At 41.4% G+C, this 18745-nt stretch overlaps 1 protein-coding gene across 1 annotated transcript in view; it reads right to left on the bottom strand.

Annotated features, from left to right (window-relative positions):
* The window catches only part of piwil2 (piwi-like RNA-mediated gene silencing 2), a 115439-nt gene that overhangs the window by 58111 nt on the left and 38583 nt on the right, over positions 1–18745 (bottom strand). Inside the window, exons 8-11 of the mRNA XM_060907469.1 lie at positions 15686–15766; positions 13184–13297; positions 12693–12881; positions 12445–12529 (exon numbers count right to left, since the gene is read on the bottom strand). Coding sequence (XP_060763452.1) covers positions 12445–12529; positions 12693–12881; positions 13184–13297; positions 15686–15766 — 469 coding nt within the window. The remainder of the gene's footprint in view (positions 1–12444; positions 12530–12692; positions 12882–13183; positions 13298–15685; positions 15767–18745) is intronic.

Here is an 18745-nt window from a genome sequence, read left to right as displayed (position 1 = left end):
TCTCTAGCCGCTTTATCCTGTTCTACAGGGTCGCAGGCAAGCTGGAGCCTATCCCAGCTGACTACGGGCGAAAGGCGGGGTACACCCTGGACAAGTCGCCAGGTCATCACAGGGCTGACACATAGACACAGACAACCATTCACACTCACATTCACACCTACGCTCAATTTAGAGTCACCAGTTAACCTAACCTGCATGTCTTTGGACTGTGGAGGAAACCGGAGCACCCGGAGGAAACCCACGCGGACACGGGGAGAACATGCAAACTCCACACAGAAAGGCCCTCGCCGGCCACGGGGCTCGAACCCAGGACCTTCTTGCTGTGAGGCGACAGTGCTAACCACTACACCACCGTGCCGCCCCAGTTTCAACATCTGACATGCTGTTTTTGTACTATTTTCAATGAAATATAGGGTTTCCATGATTTGCAAATCTTCATTGTTTTTATTTACAGTTTATACAGCGTCCCAACAACGTCACTAAACTAGCCCGATCAATGCAACTGCAAAAGTACAGCACTTAACTGCTTTTCATACTAATGACTCCTCTCTCATCCTTCGATTCATTCCTTCATGTCTCCATCAATCCACTGATTTTACTACTCGTTCTACTTTTAAGGTTGAACTGCTTTTCTGTCATTACAACTGAAGCTCCGAATGAGCAAATGTCTGCCATTATATCCAATTTTATTATTACTTTTTTTTAATAATGCTAACAATCAACGTTGTAGTCGAGTCACTAAACCTCAAGTCCGAGTCCAGTCTCAAGTCCCCAGGGTTCAAGTCGTTCAAGACAATTTCAGGTCGAGTCCACTACTGATCTGAGTCGAGTCCGGCACATCAGCAGAGCAATGACCATAGCGTGTCACTTCCTGCTCTGGGTGGCGTCTTGCCAAATGACGATTGAAGTTCGAGGTTGAACCGCGTCGTCTCCTCAACAGTTCTTCTACATATGGAACACATAGCAGTGCATTTTTTTCCCACTGCACGAGAAGTCTGTATAAGCAAATCGGACAATCCTAGCGCCGTTCTCTCCAGGCATTTTAGCGCCATTAATGTTAGTTTGTTCCTGAACATGACGTATGAACAGGTGAATGAGGATTCTCTTGCAGAAAATTAGTATAAAAATTAAATGTAGATATAAATATCTTAGGGCGGCACGGTGGTGTAGTGGTTAGCGCTGTCGCCTCACAGCAAGAAGGTCCGGGTTCGAGCCCCGTGGCCGGCGAGGGCCTTTCTGTGCGGAGTTTGCATGTTCTCCCCGTGTCCGCGTGGGTTTCCTCCGGGTGCTCCGGTTTCCCCCACAGTCCAAAGACATGCAGGTTAGGTTAACTGGTGACTCTAAATTGAGCGTAGGTGTGAATGTGAGTGTGAATGGTTGTCTGTGTCTATGTGTCAGCCCTGTGATGACCTGGCGACTTGTCCAGGGTGTACCCCGCCTTTCACCCGTAGTCAGCTGGGATAGGCTTCAGCTTGCCTGCGACCCTGTAGAAGGATAAAGCGGCTAGAGATAATGAGATGAGATAATATCTTATGGCATGGTACAAAAAATAAATAAAAGAGAAAAAAAAAAACCACACAAGTCCGAATGCAGTTAATGTACGAGTCTGAGTCATCAGTGCTCAAGTCCAAGTCAAGTCACGAGTCCTTAAAATTAGTGCACGAGTAGGACTCGAGTACTCCAAGCCTGCGAACAACTATGTATTCTGGTAAAACGTTATTCTTTAGTGCGTAATATCAAACAGGTCACATTTCCCCCATGTATGTCCTCAAGCACAGTCATGCAAAATGTAAATAAATCTGCGACACGCTGATAACGCTGTCAGTCGTTGGAACGAAACAAAGAACCGTTATCTTCTGTAACAGGTGGTCGAGGCAGGACAGCCTGAGCAGAAAGAAGAGATGACGAAATTCTCAGGAGATGGAGAATTACATCCGGATCAGGAAGCAGCTCAGTGAATCGAACTGGAGAAAGGTAGAGTTAGAATTCGCATCAGGTTGTGTTTTTTCCCCCCCCTCGGTGGATTTTAACCCTCGGGGGTCTGAGGGTATTTTCTGGCGCTCTAATGATTTTGGAATGCTCCGATTTTGTCGTCAATTTCAACAAATCTAAGCGGTATTTTCAAAGTCATATGACGTTTGTATTCAGCACAAGTTCAGCTACAATAATATCTGTGTAGTATGTATGTCATGATTGTACTTAAAAAACAAAACAAAAACCAGATAAATGAAGATGTAAAAAGCAGTTTTAGAACGGTGTTGGAATGTGTTTTAAAAAAAAAAAGTGACCGTACCCATTGTGTTGAACCGTTTTGGTCACTTGAGGTGATTCTGTTCAGTCTGAGGAATGGATTGAGCACAGAAACTTAAATCTGCTCCGTTGGTTTGGACAAATAATTGGCCATCAAAAAAATGTGTGTCCTATTGTTTTGGGATAAAGGGTTAGCAGTGGGAGGGGTATTCAATGAGAGGAGTAAAAAATTCCATGCCATTTAATGAGAAGAGTGAAAACCCCTCCTACTGCCAACTCTTAATCCCATCAGGTCAAGTCACAATGGGTAAGGTCATGTTTCCCCCCCCACACACACATTCCAACACAGTTCTAAAACTGCTTTTTACAACACCTTCATTTATCTGGTATTTGACTTTATTTTGGTATTTGACTATTCAGTGGGTCTTGAAATTAACTCTTGTACTATTTTACTCTGTTCAGTGCCACAATCAACTCTGTTACACAATTACTCTAATTTTGTTCCAACTCCAAATTTTACTCTCTAAACTCAAAATAGAGCAAAATTAACTATTTTTGAGGAAAATACTTTTAACTCTGGAAAAATTGCTGTCATTTTTTCTGTGTATGCACTACAGCGTACACATCAACCGATCTGCTCATCAGAAATAGACTAGAAGAAATATATATATGTTATTTCCCAGCTGGGAGGTCCGTATGGTGAAATACCGTGACTGAGGTCTTGAAAGGACTGAGGTCTTGAAAGTACTGAGCGAGGCCCTCTGAGCTGAGGTCAGTATTCAAGGCCGAGGTCACGGTATTTCACCATACGGACCGACCTTAAGCTGGTAAATAATATATTTATTTTTTTCCTTATCAAATTCTAACAGAAAACGAGAGCGCCCGAAAGGGAAAACCGAGCCGAGGCGAGCCACCATTTTGAATCCTCATTCACGGCTGTAATGCAAATTGTTTCCTCCTCGGTATACAAGTGCACTTCCATGGCAGGAAAAAAACTACATTTTGCCGCCTATGTAGTCCCCTATTTATACAAAATTGAGTCATTCAGGATTCAGCCATGTTTTTGCTCGGCGTTAGCAAGTTACAGGTTTTTGCCTTTCTCCTGAAATGTTTTATTTTATTTCTTCTTCCTCAGGGTAGTAAAACTCGCTTTCGCTGTGAACACTGTCGTTATCGCTATCCATGCTGTAAAATTAATGATATTATGCTGAGAAATGCTGGCAAAAAATTTCAGATTTTTGATAATCTTATAAATAAATCTTATTTAAAAAAAAAAAAAACGTTGACAAAAATTGCTACTATGTTTGTTGTTTTGAACAAGCAAGTTGCCAGAGGTCCGTAACTGGGGTCCGTACCGTAGGATATGGACCCGCTCGCCAGCCAATCAGAGCGCAGGATTTGATGGAAACCGGACCGCGAAAAAAATAATTACACTTACTTGAGTGGATCCTTGGCTGGATCGAGTTGAAGTTTAAAAACAAACAAACAAACAAACAAACAACAACAAAAAAGGCACTGTTCATCATCAGTGTCACTGTTCTCAAGACTGAATCGAATCGCTATCCTGAATCATAAAATTAATCATGAATTGAATCGCTGTCCTGAATCATCCGAAGTGCATAAAATCTGTGTGCCATCTCACAACAGGTTTTACCTCCAAATATCCTAAACTACATCTGACAGATTTTATCCTGTTTACGGGGGGCGTTCCCACTGCGAAAGAGAAACCAATCAAAACTGAAAGTGATTATCATCATGCCGTTACCATGGGAACAGTCTTTTATGAATGTGTAAATGTGCGCTCAGCGCGCCGACTCTGGCGTGACTGAGGAAGGTGACAAGTTTTAGGTTTCATCTAATTTAGGTAATTTAAAAACTATAATATTTGGCAGTGGGCACACAGGGAAGTGTAAAGTATAAAGTTTGTCAGTTGGCTTGTATGATGAAAAACTTGAAGATATTTATCTAAATGCACGGCCTACTCATTCTAAACCTGTTGAGCTTAGTGCACTAAAGCTCAACCGGCACTAGTGCAATTTCCAGCTCAAAAGTTCTCGACCCCAGAGGGTTAAAAGACTGAAAGCAAAGTTCTACGATTGTTTTTTTGTAAAGAAAGTAAAACTGGAGAGCTTATTTATCTATCTTCCAGTTGAAGTACTATTCTTATTCAAGTCCCATTCTGAGTTAGTTACGTATAAAGCCCATTTTTTTGCTTTTTGTTTTTTTTAATACATATACACTACCGTTCAAAAGTTTGGGGTCACTTTGAAATGTCCTTATTTTTGACAGAAAAGCACTGTTCTTTTCAATGAAGATCACTTTAAACTAATCAGAAATCCACTCTATACATTGCTAATGTGGTAAATGACTATTCTAGCTGCAAATGTGTGGTTTTTGGTGCAATATCTCCATAGGTGTATAGAGGCCCATTTCCAGCAACTCTCACTCCAGTGTTCTAATGGTACAATGTGTTTGCTCATTGCCTCAGAAGGCTAATGGATGATTAGAAAACCCTTGTACAATCATGTTAGCACAGCTGAAAACAGTTGAACTCTTTAGAGAAGCTATAAAACTGACCTTCCTTTGAGCAGATTGAGCCCATGTTTACATTAGACCGTATCAGCGGATCATCAGATTAACGTTTTTAAAACGATTAGTGTGCACACAGCAACACCAATACACGATTTGCGTGCACATAGCAACGCCAATACACGGATACGCTCGGCTCCGCAGGCATCCTGCGCTCCAAATCACTCCGCCCTGAACAGCGAGTGCCCTCTGGAGGGTGCGCACTCCGGCCCTGCGCAGCTCACAGAGCGCGCGAGTGAAGTGCACAAGCAGTGATTCGGGACTGAGCCGCTGTGTGTGTGATCCCAGCGCATATCACTTACCACTTGCAAGTGGAAGGATGGCAAGCCTAAAGACAATCATAACTACACAATGGGCAGTATTTGCATCAGTATTTTCATACTTTTATACTCTTTAATGAAAGGTGATACAAGGCGGAAGTCCGCGCCGTTTTTCAGCAGTCGCGTCACATGACCAACGCCAGCGAATCAGGAAGGTGGATGTCACAGTGACGTTGTCCAATGACGACGCCAGCTAGAGCTCAGCACAGCGTATCCGCGTATTCTCAATGTTTACACAGCACCGGAGCTGACACGATCTGGATTGAATACGTGGACCCTGGCGGATTCCCGTTTCCCGGCGGTTTAATGTAAACGGACAGTGCATCCGCGAAGAAAACGAGACAGATACGGTCTAATGTAAACTTGGCCTGAGTTTCTGGAGCATCACATTTGTGGGGTCGATTAAATGCTCAAAATGGCCAGAAAAATGTCTTGACTATATTTTCTATTCATTTTACAACTTATGGTGGGAAATAAAAGTGCGACTTTTCATGGAAAACACAAAATTGTCTGGGTGACCCCAAACTTTTGAACGGTAGTGTATTTTTCCTCTAGCTTTTTTTTTTATACTTATATTGCACTATTTTTGTTCCTGGCTCCCTTTCTATTTGTGAGCCGCTGTAACGTACATTTCCTCACAGAGCGATGAATAAAGTTTCTTATTTACCCATTTTATTTGCCACTTTTCCGGCACTAGTGCAATTTCCAGCTCAAAAGTTTAACCAAGAGTTCTCACGCCATTTTTTTTGGTTTGTTTGTTTTTGCTGTAAAAACATTTCACCTCCCTCTCCCTCGTTCATTTGACCCTCCATAACATCAGCACAATAGGGAACCTTGTCCTTTCTTTGAGCTCATAAATATCAAAGCTCAGAGCCTGTTCATCTTCCTGCTGCTCAAATCCCCGCTTTATGCTCGTGTGTAGACGCACGGATTTCAGTTAATCCCCTGCATATTGCTATCAGTAGCTCCAACAATCCATAAACACCAGACTGTTAAAAATGCAGCCTCTTGGTTCCTCGGTGTAATCACACCTCCACTTAACCTCCATGACATCCCATAAAGCACCACTCCACACTGACGTCACATTAAATTCTTATTAAACGTTCAAAATGGCCTCGATAATCTCTCTCTGAACTTCTGTACTGGCCGAGTCGCACCCTTGAGTCCTCCGCTATGGATTTTGCAAAGTTTTTCACACAGCTTCACGATTCTGACTGACTGGAGCCCTTTTCTCCTTCAGCAACATCCTCCGCCTTTAAACCCGTCCGAAAACACCTCCGATTTCCCTTCAGACCTTTTAGGTAGAGATCCTGATATGGAAACTTTGAGGATCAGTTGAGCTCGATACCCATCTGATTTTTTTTTTTGTAAAAACTGAGCTTTAAAATTATACTTTCAGACTGAAGCACAAAAAGATGCATAATTAGGTATGTAATGATATATAGTGCAATAATCACAATACAAATTTACAATGATTTAAATAGTTGAAAAATGAATCGACATCATCATCATCAGGCTGTGCAATCTCATTTCCTAGGGCACAATAACGTACAATAGAGGGAATGCATATGACTTCACCATAGGCGGAAGTAACACGGCTCCAATGCTGCAAACACACACAAAAAGAGAACAAGCTGATCTAAAAAAATATAAATATATATATATTAGTGCTGTCAAGCAATTAAAATATTTAATCGCGATTAATGTCGCAACTGTCATAGTTAACTCGCGATTAATCGCAATTTAATCGCACATTTTTGTCACATGAAAAGCCATTGTAATTCTCTTATCAGCATAAAAAAGTGAATGGGCTTGCTTTGTACCAATGTTTTGGTTTTTTTTTTTTATTGCAGAGCATAACACGTCTTGTCACAGCCACTGACATCCATAACTTCCATATTAGATGAGAAAACCAAGGGATGAAAAATAAAGTGCATATCACTGTGAAAATAAAAAAGTTTTATTTTACTCTTCATTAGTTTCTTTTGAAGAGAAGTATTTGCCATAAAAGAAGAAAAAAACAGATAACAAAAATAAAAACATTCATCATACGTTCAAAAACGTTCATCATAGTGTGGCACTGTATTATCTAATGCTCACTGCTTATAACTCTACACCCCCCCGGTGGAGATGAGCTGGGAAACTGAAGACTGAAGGAAAAGTATTGAAAAGTATTTTTCCAGTCTCACCTGTGAAAGGTAATCCCATGTGATCTCGTTTGGATGGTAAACCTGTTGGTACAGTTAAACACAGCGTGCGACAAGCCTCAGCAGGAACTACGGGTGACTCGCAGGGCCAAATTAGAATTTGCGTTAACGGCACTATTTTTTTTAATCGTGTTAAATTGAGATCGCGTTAACGCGTTATCATCGCGTTAACTTTGACAGCACTAATATATATATCACGCTCCCTTCACCAACTTTTCTTCTTCTCACAGTGCATCCTGGTACCATCAGTCCCCCAGGTAAACGGTGCAAGTGTACCGTCGAACCATCCACATGACGTAAAACAAAACGAGACTCGTCAGATGACCACCCTACATCGATGTTTGTGTGCTCCTTGGAGGTGTTTTTTAAAGGTGGACTGGGGTTAACATGAGCACTAAGCATGTAACGATATACTGTGTGATGATCAATCGTGATACAAATTTATGACGATTCAAATCGATGAATTAAAACAAAAAAATTGTGATCCTAAAGCTGTGTAAACTCTTCGGTTTTTCCTAGCAGTAATTGCGCTGTTTAAACATCAGAGGGCACAAAAACTTACAATAGCAGGAATACACGTGACTTCACCGTAGGCAGAAGTAACACAGCTCTAATGCTGCGAAAACAAAAATTTGGGAAAGAGCTGTTGTATGATTGATTGTACAAATAAGTTTAACAAGAAATCAGAGCTCTCCGTTTACAGACTGCTGAATGATAAAAAAAGAGAAGCAAATGGAAGTTGTGCAAATGTTTAAAGTTTATTATGAAAAGGCCTATTTGTTGATGTTTTTCATTTGTAATAAGGAATATTTTAGTTAACAGGCGACTGTATTTTACTCCAAACTTTACAAATGTGGATAAATAATTAGTTGGTTGTTAAAAACATGAAACTAAAAGCAGCGATCTCCAGAAAATCTGAAGTAGCCGGCTTAAAAAATAAAAAACCCAGTAGGCAGCTCTGGAATTTGTGGTGGCAAAATAATGAAACTTGCATGCCTTCTGGTGCACTCTCCGCTAATAAATTACTAACCATAAAAGACTTGCAAAATATATATAAAATGTCCCTCCAGACGTGTGCGTGCGCGCTTGGCTTTCTCAGTTCCCCTCTGTAGTACGCTGCCTGGCTCTGTAACATAACTACATACGGTACACTACAGCGTGGTCACGTGGTCCGGCTCAGCCAATCAGAGCACGAGAATCGATCAACAAATATGGTGTCGCTTCCGGTCATGCTAGATCTGAATCGAAGACTAGTTTCCTGGTGGTGGAATAATTGGATTTGCAGCAAATTATGGGCTTTGAACACTGAAACGCAAGTTTTTTTTTTCTGGGCTCGAGTAGCCGGCGCTGACTGTCTGTGTAGGCGGAGAAAACCGCCAGTCACCGGCGCTTGTGGACATCTCTGCAAAAGGATTTTTTTTTTTTTTTAAACATAAGGGATATTTGAGTTGATAAAGAATACGACAATAATCGTTGCAGTTTTCGGTAACAAAATCATCTTCATTTAATACCTTTTCAAAAAATATCAAACCATGAACCCAATATCGTGGACTGAATTGAATGAATCGTTACATAACAAATAAATAAAAGCAGAAATCACTTATAATTAATATAAACAAAATAATATATGTTAGAAATTGTAAAACGGTTGCTATGTTAACATTTACAGCCCCCCCCCCAAATAAATAAATAAACAAACCCCACCACACAATTCTTTCCAAATCCAATCTTCTTCACGTGTTACATGATCGGACCAAATTTATTTTTTTCCCGCCTCGTCTGATAGCAGGGTTCCTACAGATATTTTATGTTGAATTTACTACCTTTTTACTACCTTCACAATTTTTTTTACTACCACAGCGACAATTTGGATTTGGACATTTTCTCACAATTTAACAAGGTAATCTTTGAGTGTATGCGTGTTAGTCCAAGTGAATGTGCTACATAAGTTAGTGACAACTCTACCCAAAGAGTTGGATTGATGAGACAAGATAGAAAGAAAATCTGAACGTACTGGTAGTGTAACTCTTTCCCTTTGGACGCATAATAGAACCTCCCATTGCTAGGGCTACACATGGAGTAATGCATATTTGCATAAAAGAAAACAAACTTCCACATATAAGTTATAATTTTATTGAACTGTGAAACTGTGGCCCATAACCTCTTAACGGGTACACAGATTTGCACTAAACCTTGTGTGTCAACACTTCACATTAGGTACAAGATCTGATTACATTTTGTTTGTGGAATAATCTTTTGAACAGGTGAACAGATTTGCACAAAAAATCTTATGTGCTTAGGTACATCAACTCATTACATTTAAATCAGGTCAAATGGCAAACACGAACCCACACACACACACACACACACACACACACAAAAAGCGCACACACACATGACAAAGACAAGACACACACCCTAAAGATACAAAACACACATAACCCAAGCCCTATTTTGGCAGTCTCTCAACACATTGCCAAGTTTGCTTAAGATAGTCATTTGCACCAGTCCTGTAGTCGTGAAGGCCCATGGGCAGAGTCAACACCTTCCTCCCAGAGATCAGTGTTTTAGAGGGTTAATCTTAATCATTTGAACAGTTCAACAGATTTGCTCATCACATTTTGGATGCCTCAAATGGCGCGCGCACAACACGCCAGGCGCGCGCACGCACACAACGCATTACATGTGCCTCGATCAACTTTTCAATGAACACCTCTCACCGATTGCCATCTACCGCCTTTAGGCAGTTGGGCCATAGAAGGTTCACGCTGCACGCTGCATGCTGCACGCTACACGCGTGTAAAGAAAAGTGGACAAACGTAGCATGACTTGCTCTGGGCCATAGAACGGCGTTCACGTTGCACGCTGCACACTTCACGCGTGAAGCGAGAAATGAACATGCACACTTTTTTCTAGGCGTGAAGATGGAAATTCCAGTCAATGCATGCGGTCACTGCCGCGCCAGCCAATCAGAACGGGTCTAGGGAGATAACTCTATGCTTTCAGGGGAAAACTTCAGAAAAAATATAATTGAATGGTATAATTGAAAAATAGTTCTTCATCGGGATTGTCAAGCAGATTATAGAATGTTCGGTGAAATTCACCACGGGTTTCTCTCAGAAGGAAGTGTTCTCGGCTCCAAATTCTGTTCCTTTTTCTCTTCCTCTGTCTCAGTAAAAGCAGAATGAGGCAATCGGCGTCATCCGAAGAGTCCATATTGTTGGTTACTCGGTCAAAGTAGAACAGACGCAACACGTGAACATCCAAGCATGAAGTTTAATGGCCCAGGGTCCGGTTCTTCACGTGAACGTGTAGCGTGAACCTTCTATGGCCCAGCTGCCTTAGCCAGTCTTTAAAATCAGGTTCCTCCAGCCAGAGGTCTGAAAATTTGCATTTCCCCATTGTTTAATTCTCGTGCAGATGTCGCCAGTCGGGTCAACAGATAGATTCGACTAGAGCCGTATAAACAAAGTCAGTCTCGTACTAAACAATCTCTGGTATAAATTTATACTGGATTCGACCGTTATTGGAATTCAATGCGCATGTGCCACCAACTCCTCACTGCGGTCCTCCTTGATACATAAAAATAAATTCGCGGGGGCGTCGTGGCTCAGGTGGTTAAGGCGCCATACCATGAATGCGGGCGACCCGGGTTCGATTCCGGCCCGAGGTCATTTCCCGATCCCTTCCCGTCTCTCTCTCTCCCGCTCATTTCCTGTCTCTACACTGTCCTATCCAATAAAGGTGCAAAAAGCCCAAAAAAATATCTTAAAAAAAAAAAATAATAATAAATTCGCCCAAATGTAGTAATTTATGGATATTATGGCATGCAGGTTAATTAAACGAATTAGAAAACACACAGGCCCAGTTGGATGGGGGTCAAAAAAATTTACTACCACGTCAGATTACGTTTACTACCTTTTACTACTTTTTACTGGCCATAATTTAGCCTATTTTAATTAACTACCTTTTAAAACCCCGCGGGAACCCTGTGATAGCCAATCTTTTTTTTTTTTTTTTTTTTGCTGGTATCAGCCCGATATCGATCCTAGAAATCAGATCCGTGCCATCTGTACTTTCAGGTGTTGTTTCCAATGTCCGTTTGTTAACCTATAACTTTTATTTGAAACAAGTGTCCATAAATAAAAAAAAAACAAAAAAAATCATGGGGGCTTGGAGAAGATGCTGCTTTGCTCTTGAGCACCGAGTGTTTGAGTGACGCCTCATCACAGGCTTTCGTCTAAACCGGGGAACAGGGGTGCTGCGCCCTCTTACTCTCGGCGTGCGCCCCCTTACCGAAATGCTGATTCAACCCCGAGACACACTCAGGCTACTGCACAACATGCAGTCTTTCTCAAAACGATCTTTTCTCCATGAAAACATCCCAGCAACACCACGTGACAATGTGTCTGATCATCAAATACGTTATAATTACTCCAAAAATATTCCAATCATAGTAGATACACCGCCAGACGGTGCAAAAACAATCCGAATTGGCGTTTTCCAGACTGAGGCGCCATGTTGTTTACTTGTCGCGGCTGCTCTCGCGAGATTTGACATGGGTTACATACAAGGTCAGCTGACTTGTAGAGCGAGACTTCTCGAGACTGAATGACCTTTCACCCACCGGCGCGGGAGCTTTTGACAGAAGTAGTTCGCGAGTTGTTTTTGTTGACACTTGGGTATTTAAAGATGTCATCCCGCGGCACGAAGCGGAAGAAAGCCAAAGACTGTCCGGGGCAGAAGAAGATTACTTTTCTTTTTCAATGTTGACAATTTGTTACAATTTCCCTGTCAGATAGCCTCAGAATGTCCCATTGTAGCCTCAATTTTTCAAAGGCTTCGCACGGCGGAGGGGGGGGACGGACAACCGGCACCCCCCCCCATCGTCGCTTCGCTCCCTCGCCATGGTGAGCGCCCTCATACCAAATTTTTCTAGAAAAACCTGTCATCAGTACCATCGCTAACGTTGCATAAAAGTGGGGAATCAGCGAGGAATTGTTGCTTTATTGGTGCGATTCATGTCTTTACGAACGCTGATCTTAGCTCGTACTCAGTAAGGTAATGACGTGCCTCACCTTTCCTCTGGGTTTGGACCTTTCCTTTGGTCGATGGACCAACAGGGGCTGATCCAGTTCTTTCACGGTGATGCCGTAGTTTTTTCTGCGATCAGATTCAAGAAGAAAAGAAACAATACGATTAAAAAGAAGAAGAAGAGCACAGTAATACAGAGAATCCGTAAAGGAATGACTGGTCAATGGTTTCCCGTCAGTGGTCACAACGCAGAAAAGTCCATCTCCGTCACGCTACATGTCCCTAAATAAACCTGTAATATTCCACGAAGGTGGTCTCGGAGCCGTCGGCCATGGTGAAGGTGTCTTTGGGACACTTGGCCCACTCGATGTCGTCGACGCGGTAGGTTCGATTGTTGTAGCGAGTGATGACGATGGAGCCGATTAACTCTTTGGTGCACTCGTCCTTGAAGCTTTCTCGACTCTGCTGGTAGATCACGTTCCTACACAAGCACACACGACCTTACATCAGCTTTCAAAATGAACTATACGCACTTGCTGGTAAATAATTTAATTCTTTCCCTGAATAAATATATCGTGTATATTTGGATTTGATGAGCTTAGAACCGCCAAAAAAAATCCAGCAAAACTTCAGGACCAACACACAAGTGCTCATTCGGCGTCAAATAAATAATTTTATCGTAGATAATCACCATAAGTGTAACTCGCCTTGAAATATCCACATTTTAATCCAGATCAGTTAATTCGACTAATCATGTGGTACTGAAGCCTGTTATGTACTTACATGACGTCCAGGACGGAATCGTTTCTCAGCACTTTGTGTGAAATATCTACAGACAGGTACAAACCTCCATCTGTGCGCTTTATACAGGTGGAGTAACCTGGCCACACCTGCAGCCTGACACACACACACACACCAGAGTGAAATAAAGAACAGATGTTTAGTATTGATCACATGGCTATAATCTCTGACAGAAGCTTCTGTCTGCATTTTATCTGCATTTTAGTCCTGTATCTGTACACCGATTTATCCACCCATTCTTTATGCATTCAGACACTGATACAACCCCGATTCCAAAAAAGTTGGGACAAAGTACAAATTGTAAATAAAAACGGAATGCAATAATTTACAAATCCCAAAAACTGATATTGTATTCACAACAGAACATAGACAACATATCAAATGTCGAAAGTGAGACATTTTGAAATTTCATGCCAAATATTGGCTCATTTGAAATTTCATGACAGCAACACATCTCAAAAAAGTTGGGACAGGGGCAATAAGAGGCTGGAAAAGTTAAAGGTACAAAAAAGGAACAGCTGGAGGACCAAATTGCAACTCATTAGGTCAATTGGCAATAGGTCATTAACATGACTGGGTATAAAAAGAGCATCTTGGAGTGGCAGCGGCTCTCAGAAGTAAAGATGGGAAGAGGATCACCAATCCCCCTAATTCTGCGCCGACAAATAGTGGAGCAATATCAGAAAGGAGTTCGACAGTGTAAAATTGCAAAGAGTTTGAACATATCATCTACAGTGCATATCATCATCAAAAGATTCAGAGAATCTGGAAGAATCTCTGTGCGTAAGGGTCAAGGCCAGAAAACCATACTGGGTGCCCGTGATCTTCGGGCCCTTAGACGGCACTGCATCACATACAGGCATGCTTCTGTATTGGAAATCACAAAATGGGCTCAGGAATATTTCCAGAGAACATTATCTGTGAACACAATTCACCGTGCCATCCGCCGTTGCCAGCTAAAACTCTATAGTTCAAAGAAGAAGCCGTATCTAAACATGATCCAGAAGCGCAGACGTCTTCTCTGGGCCAAGGCTCATTTAAAATGGACTGTGGCAAAGTGGAAAACTGTTCTGTGGTCAGACGAATCAAAATTTGAAGTTCTTTATGGAAATCAGGGACGCCGTGTCATTCGGACTAAAGAGGAGAAGGATGACCCGAGTTGTTATCAGCGCTCAGTTCAGAAGCCTGCATCTCTGATGGTATGGGGTTGCATTAGTGCGTGTGGCATGGGCAGCTTACACATCTGGAAAGACACCATCAATGCTGAAAGGTATATCCAGGTTCTAGAGCAACATATGCTCCCATCCAGACGACGTCTCTTTCAGGGAAGACCTTGCATTTTCCAACATGACAATGCCAAACCACATACTGCATCAATTACAGCATCATGGCTGCGTAGAAGAAGGGTCCGGGTACTGAACTGGCCAGCCTGCAGTCCAGATCTTTCACCCATAGAAAACATTTGGCGCATCATAAAACGGAAGATACGACAAAAAAGACCTAAGACAGTTGAGCAACTAGAATCCTACATTAGACAAGAATGGGTTAACATTCGTATCCCTAAACTTGAGCAACTTGTCTCCTCAGTCCCCAGACGTTTACAGACTGTTGTAAAGAGAAAACGGGATGTCTCACAGTGGGAAACATGGCCTTGTCCCAACTTTTTTGAGATGTGGTGTTGTCATGAAATTTAAAATCACCTAATTTTTCTCTTTAAATGATACATTTTCTCAGTTTAAACATTTGATATGTCATCTATGTTCTATTCTGAATAAAATATGGAATTTTGAAACTTCCACATCATTGCATTCCGTTTTTATTTACAATTTGTACTTTGTCCCAACTTTTTTGGAATCGGGGTTGTACACTCATCCATCCATCCTGGTAAGTACCTATCTATCCATACAAGCAAAACAACCTTCCATCCATCCATTTCACCCATCCAGCAAAGCAACAAAAGTTCTTCCAATCCAACCAACCATACAAACATCCATCCATATAAACAAAGATATGTCCAGCCAAACATGTAAACATCCATCCAATTATCTATCCAAACAAGCAAGCAAACATTGATCCAAGCATACAAACAACCTTCATTCCTTTCATCCATCAAAGCAAAAGTTCTTCCAATCCAACCATCACACCAGGCATACAAACATCCTTCTATCCATCCATGCATGCAAGCATTCATCTAGCAAAAAAACAAAAAAAAAAGCCAGAAAAACATTTTCCATCCATCCAGTCAAGCATGCAAACACCCTTCCTTCCATCAAAGCAAACCAAAGTTCTTCCAATCCAACCATCTAACCAAGCATGCAAACATCCTTTCATCCATCCTTGGCTATAATTTTACCCAGCTATCACACAGTAACATTGAACAACACTGTTTTTCACTCCGATCAGAGTCTGCTGGAGAACTCAATCATTTCATTCAGTTTCCTGCACTTTCCTTTTCTGAGGAGTTTCTCAGGAAGGGATGAATACCTGTGTTTGCCGAGAACAACTGCACTTTTGGGATCATAATGATTCCTGCCTATCAGATTTAGCCCCAAAATCTTCATCACTCTAAAAAAGAAAGAGAGAGAGAAGAAAGGAAAGGTCAGTGGTATTAATCATGGTCATCTGTGTACGGTACATGGAACTGATGTGATTCTGAAGTTCAATGACTGTCAAACTTCATTCTCCGAGGGAGTTTCCAAAATTGGAAACGGAGATGGAACATTCCTTAAAGGAACAGTCCACCGTACTTCCATAATGAAATATGCTCTTATCTGAATTGAGACGAGCTGCTCCGTACCTCTCCGAGCTTTGCGCGACCTCCCAGTCAGTCAGACGCAGTCAGACGCGCTGTCACTCCTGTTAGCAATGTAGCTAGGCTCAGCATGGCCAATGGTATTTTTTGGGGCTGTAGTTAGATGCGACCAAACTCTTCCGTGTTTTTCCTGTTTACATAGGTTTATATGAGCAGTGATATGAAACAAGTTCAGTTACACAAATTGAAACGTGGCGATTTTCTATGCTATGGTAAGTGCGCACTATAATGACAGGCGTACTAACACCTTCTGCGCGCTTCGACAGCGCATTGATACGGAGCTCAGATATCAATGCACTGCCGAAGCGCGCAGAAGGTGTTAGTACGCCTGTCATTATAGTGCGCACTTTCCATAGCATAGAAAATCGCCACGTTTCAATTTGTGTAACTGAACTTGTTTCATATCACTGCTCATATAAACCTATGTAAACAGGAAAAACGCGGAAGAGTTTGGTCGCATCTAACTACAGCCCCAAAAAATACCATTGGCCATGCTGAGCCTAGCTACATTGCTAACAGGAGTGACAGCGCATCTGACTGCGTCTGACTGACTGGGAGGTCGCGTAAAGCTCGGAGAGGTACGGAGCAGCTCGTCTCAATTCAGATAAGAGCATATTTCATTATGGAAGTACGGTGGACTGTTCCTTTAAGGGTTGTTTTATAATCAGGGTACGCAAGCTAAAAATCCCATTTAACACTTATTATCTTCAATATCAAAAGGCTTGACTAAATAAACTTGGTTGTTTATTGTAGCCCTGTGATAGCTCTATTTACCATGCAAAAAAAAAATTTGGTGATAACTAGGGATGTCCCGATCAGGTTTTTTTGCCCTCCGATCCGATACCGATCATTTGATTTTGAGTATCTGCCGATACCGAGTCCCGATCCGATACTTCTTATAATCCATAAAAAATAAAGACGAGGAAAGAAACGGATCCAGGATGTTCCTCATTTTTTATTTAACACCTTATTTTAACATCCAACAACTCCGTTAGCAAACAGAGCACTTACGTGAGGCAGTTTGAACAATAAATAACAAATTTAAAAAAATAACCTTAAAATACCTGGCAGGAATGTAAACAAATAAAAAAAAAATAAAGTGCCACAGTGCCAGTAATTTGCTTTTAAGAACGCATCTCACAGTGGTGTACAGTAATTTCAATTAAGGAAATGAACGTTTTTCTTGATGAAAACAAGCATTTCTACCCTTTCAGGTTTGAGCCCGTTTCTTTTGTCATCCAACGAAAAAAAAAAAAGATCTCATGCTTTGCTTTCCGCTTCGAACTGCTTCCGTGTTCAACTTTGCCGGCAACAGGCAGCCAATAACCAATAGCGTCTCCGCTACAAAGTGATGTCATGCCGCACGCGTTGATGTTGCTGTGTTGAGACAAGAGGTCTGGTCTCACTCTGTGCCAACGCATAGCTATTGATGTGTTAAAAATGAGAACATATTACATAGATATATATCCGATCTCTGATCGGGAGGCAATGCCCGATTCCGATCGAGTCTGAAACCATGTGATCGGGCCCGATTTCCGATCACGTGATCGGATCGGGACATCCCTAGTGATAACGTTATTTTTGGTGAATGTATGGCAATATATGTCATATTTAACAAAATTACTCGTGTCATTTAGAAAAAGTGCTTTTTTGACCACAGGTAGCTCCAAAAGGGATGCACTTACATCATTCTTTATACCATAAAACACATATTTGGTTCCATATCATTGGACTCATAGTTAAGTTTTAATGTTGAATGCCAGTAAGTTTTCAGACTATTTTGATCAGATTAGTATGGAATTGTGTAAAAAAGAAAGTCCTCTCCGAGACAGCTAATTTTTCAATGTAAAATAACATATCTAAAATGATTATTTTCATCCTAAAATGTGGTCAAGATATTGGGACATAAATATGAGAGACAACTAACACAAAGCTTACAGCCTTATATTTAAAAGCACTATGGAAGTAGTGGATTCTGAATTGTCAAAAAAAAACACGTCCTCTCCGAGAATCACTTCATTTGTTTCTCCCAGCCCGGCTTAAAGCTACACTTAATCTTCTTTATCTTATAGCAGATTACACAAAACTACCATACACACACGTCAAAAAATTACCTGAAATCTGTTCTTTAATTTGTCCTTCACTTAAAAACTGGTACAAGAACCAGTTTGAATCAATTTGAATTTTGGACCCCTGTGACACAAACTTTGTCCCCTGATTGTAAAACAACCCTTAAACAAAAAAGCCGAGCTCTCTCTCTCTCATGGGTTTTCTATCAGGAATGAATTGTGCTCTAGGGGAAAAAGCAGGGGGGGAAAGGAGTGGAAATCAGGTGGCTAAATCTCAAAAACACAGCTACAGTACATTCAGAGGCCGGTGTGATTAGACCCGCCGAGCCGGAATGGTGATCAGACATGCTGAACCACGAGAAATAAAAAAAAGAATGAACAACGACGCAAATAAGACTGAAAACACTGAAGATGGAAAAGAATGGGACGGAAGAGAAAGAAGAAACTAGATAGTGACTAAAGGCACAGTGATTTGCGCTCACTGTTACAAACCGGGACGTCTGGTCACCGTACCCTATAGATCTGGAACGGTAAGAGATACAGAGTGACGCTTAGTGAAAAAAAGTTGCGTCTAGCCACCCTGAACAAAATATAAAAACACTGGGGGGGTAAAAAAAAAAAACAAAAATCATGAAAACTGACAGAATTATAAGTGATTGAAAA

Source organism: Neoarius graeffei, chromosome 24 (assembly GCF_027579695.1).
Source record: "Neoarius graeffei isolate fNeoGra1 chromosome 24, fNeoGra1.pri, whole genome shotgun sequence".
NCBI classification, from domain to species: Eukaryota; Metazoa; Chordata; class Actinopteri; order Siluriformes; family Ariidae; genus Neoarius; species Neoarius graeffei.
Note: the sequence above shows the minus strand (reverse complement) of the source record. Positions and strands in the feature narration are given on the sequence as shown.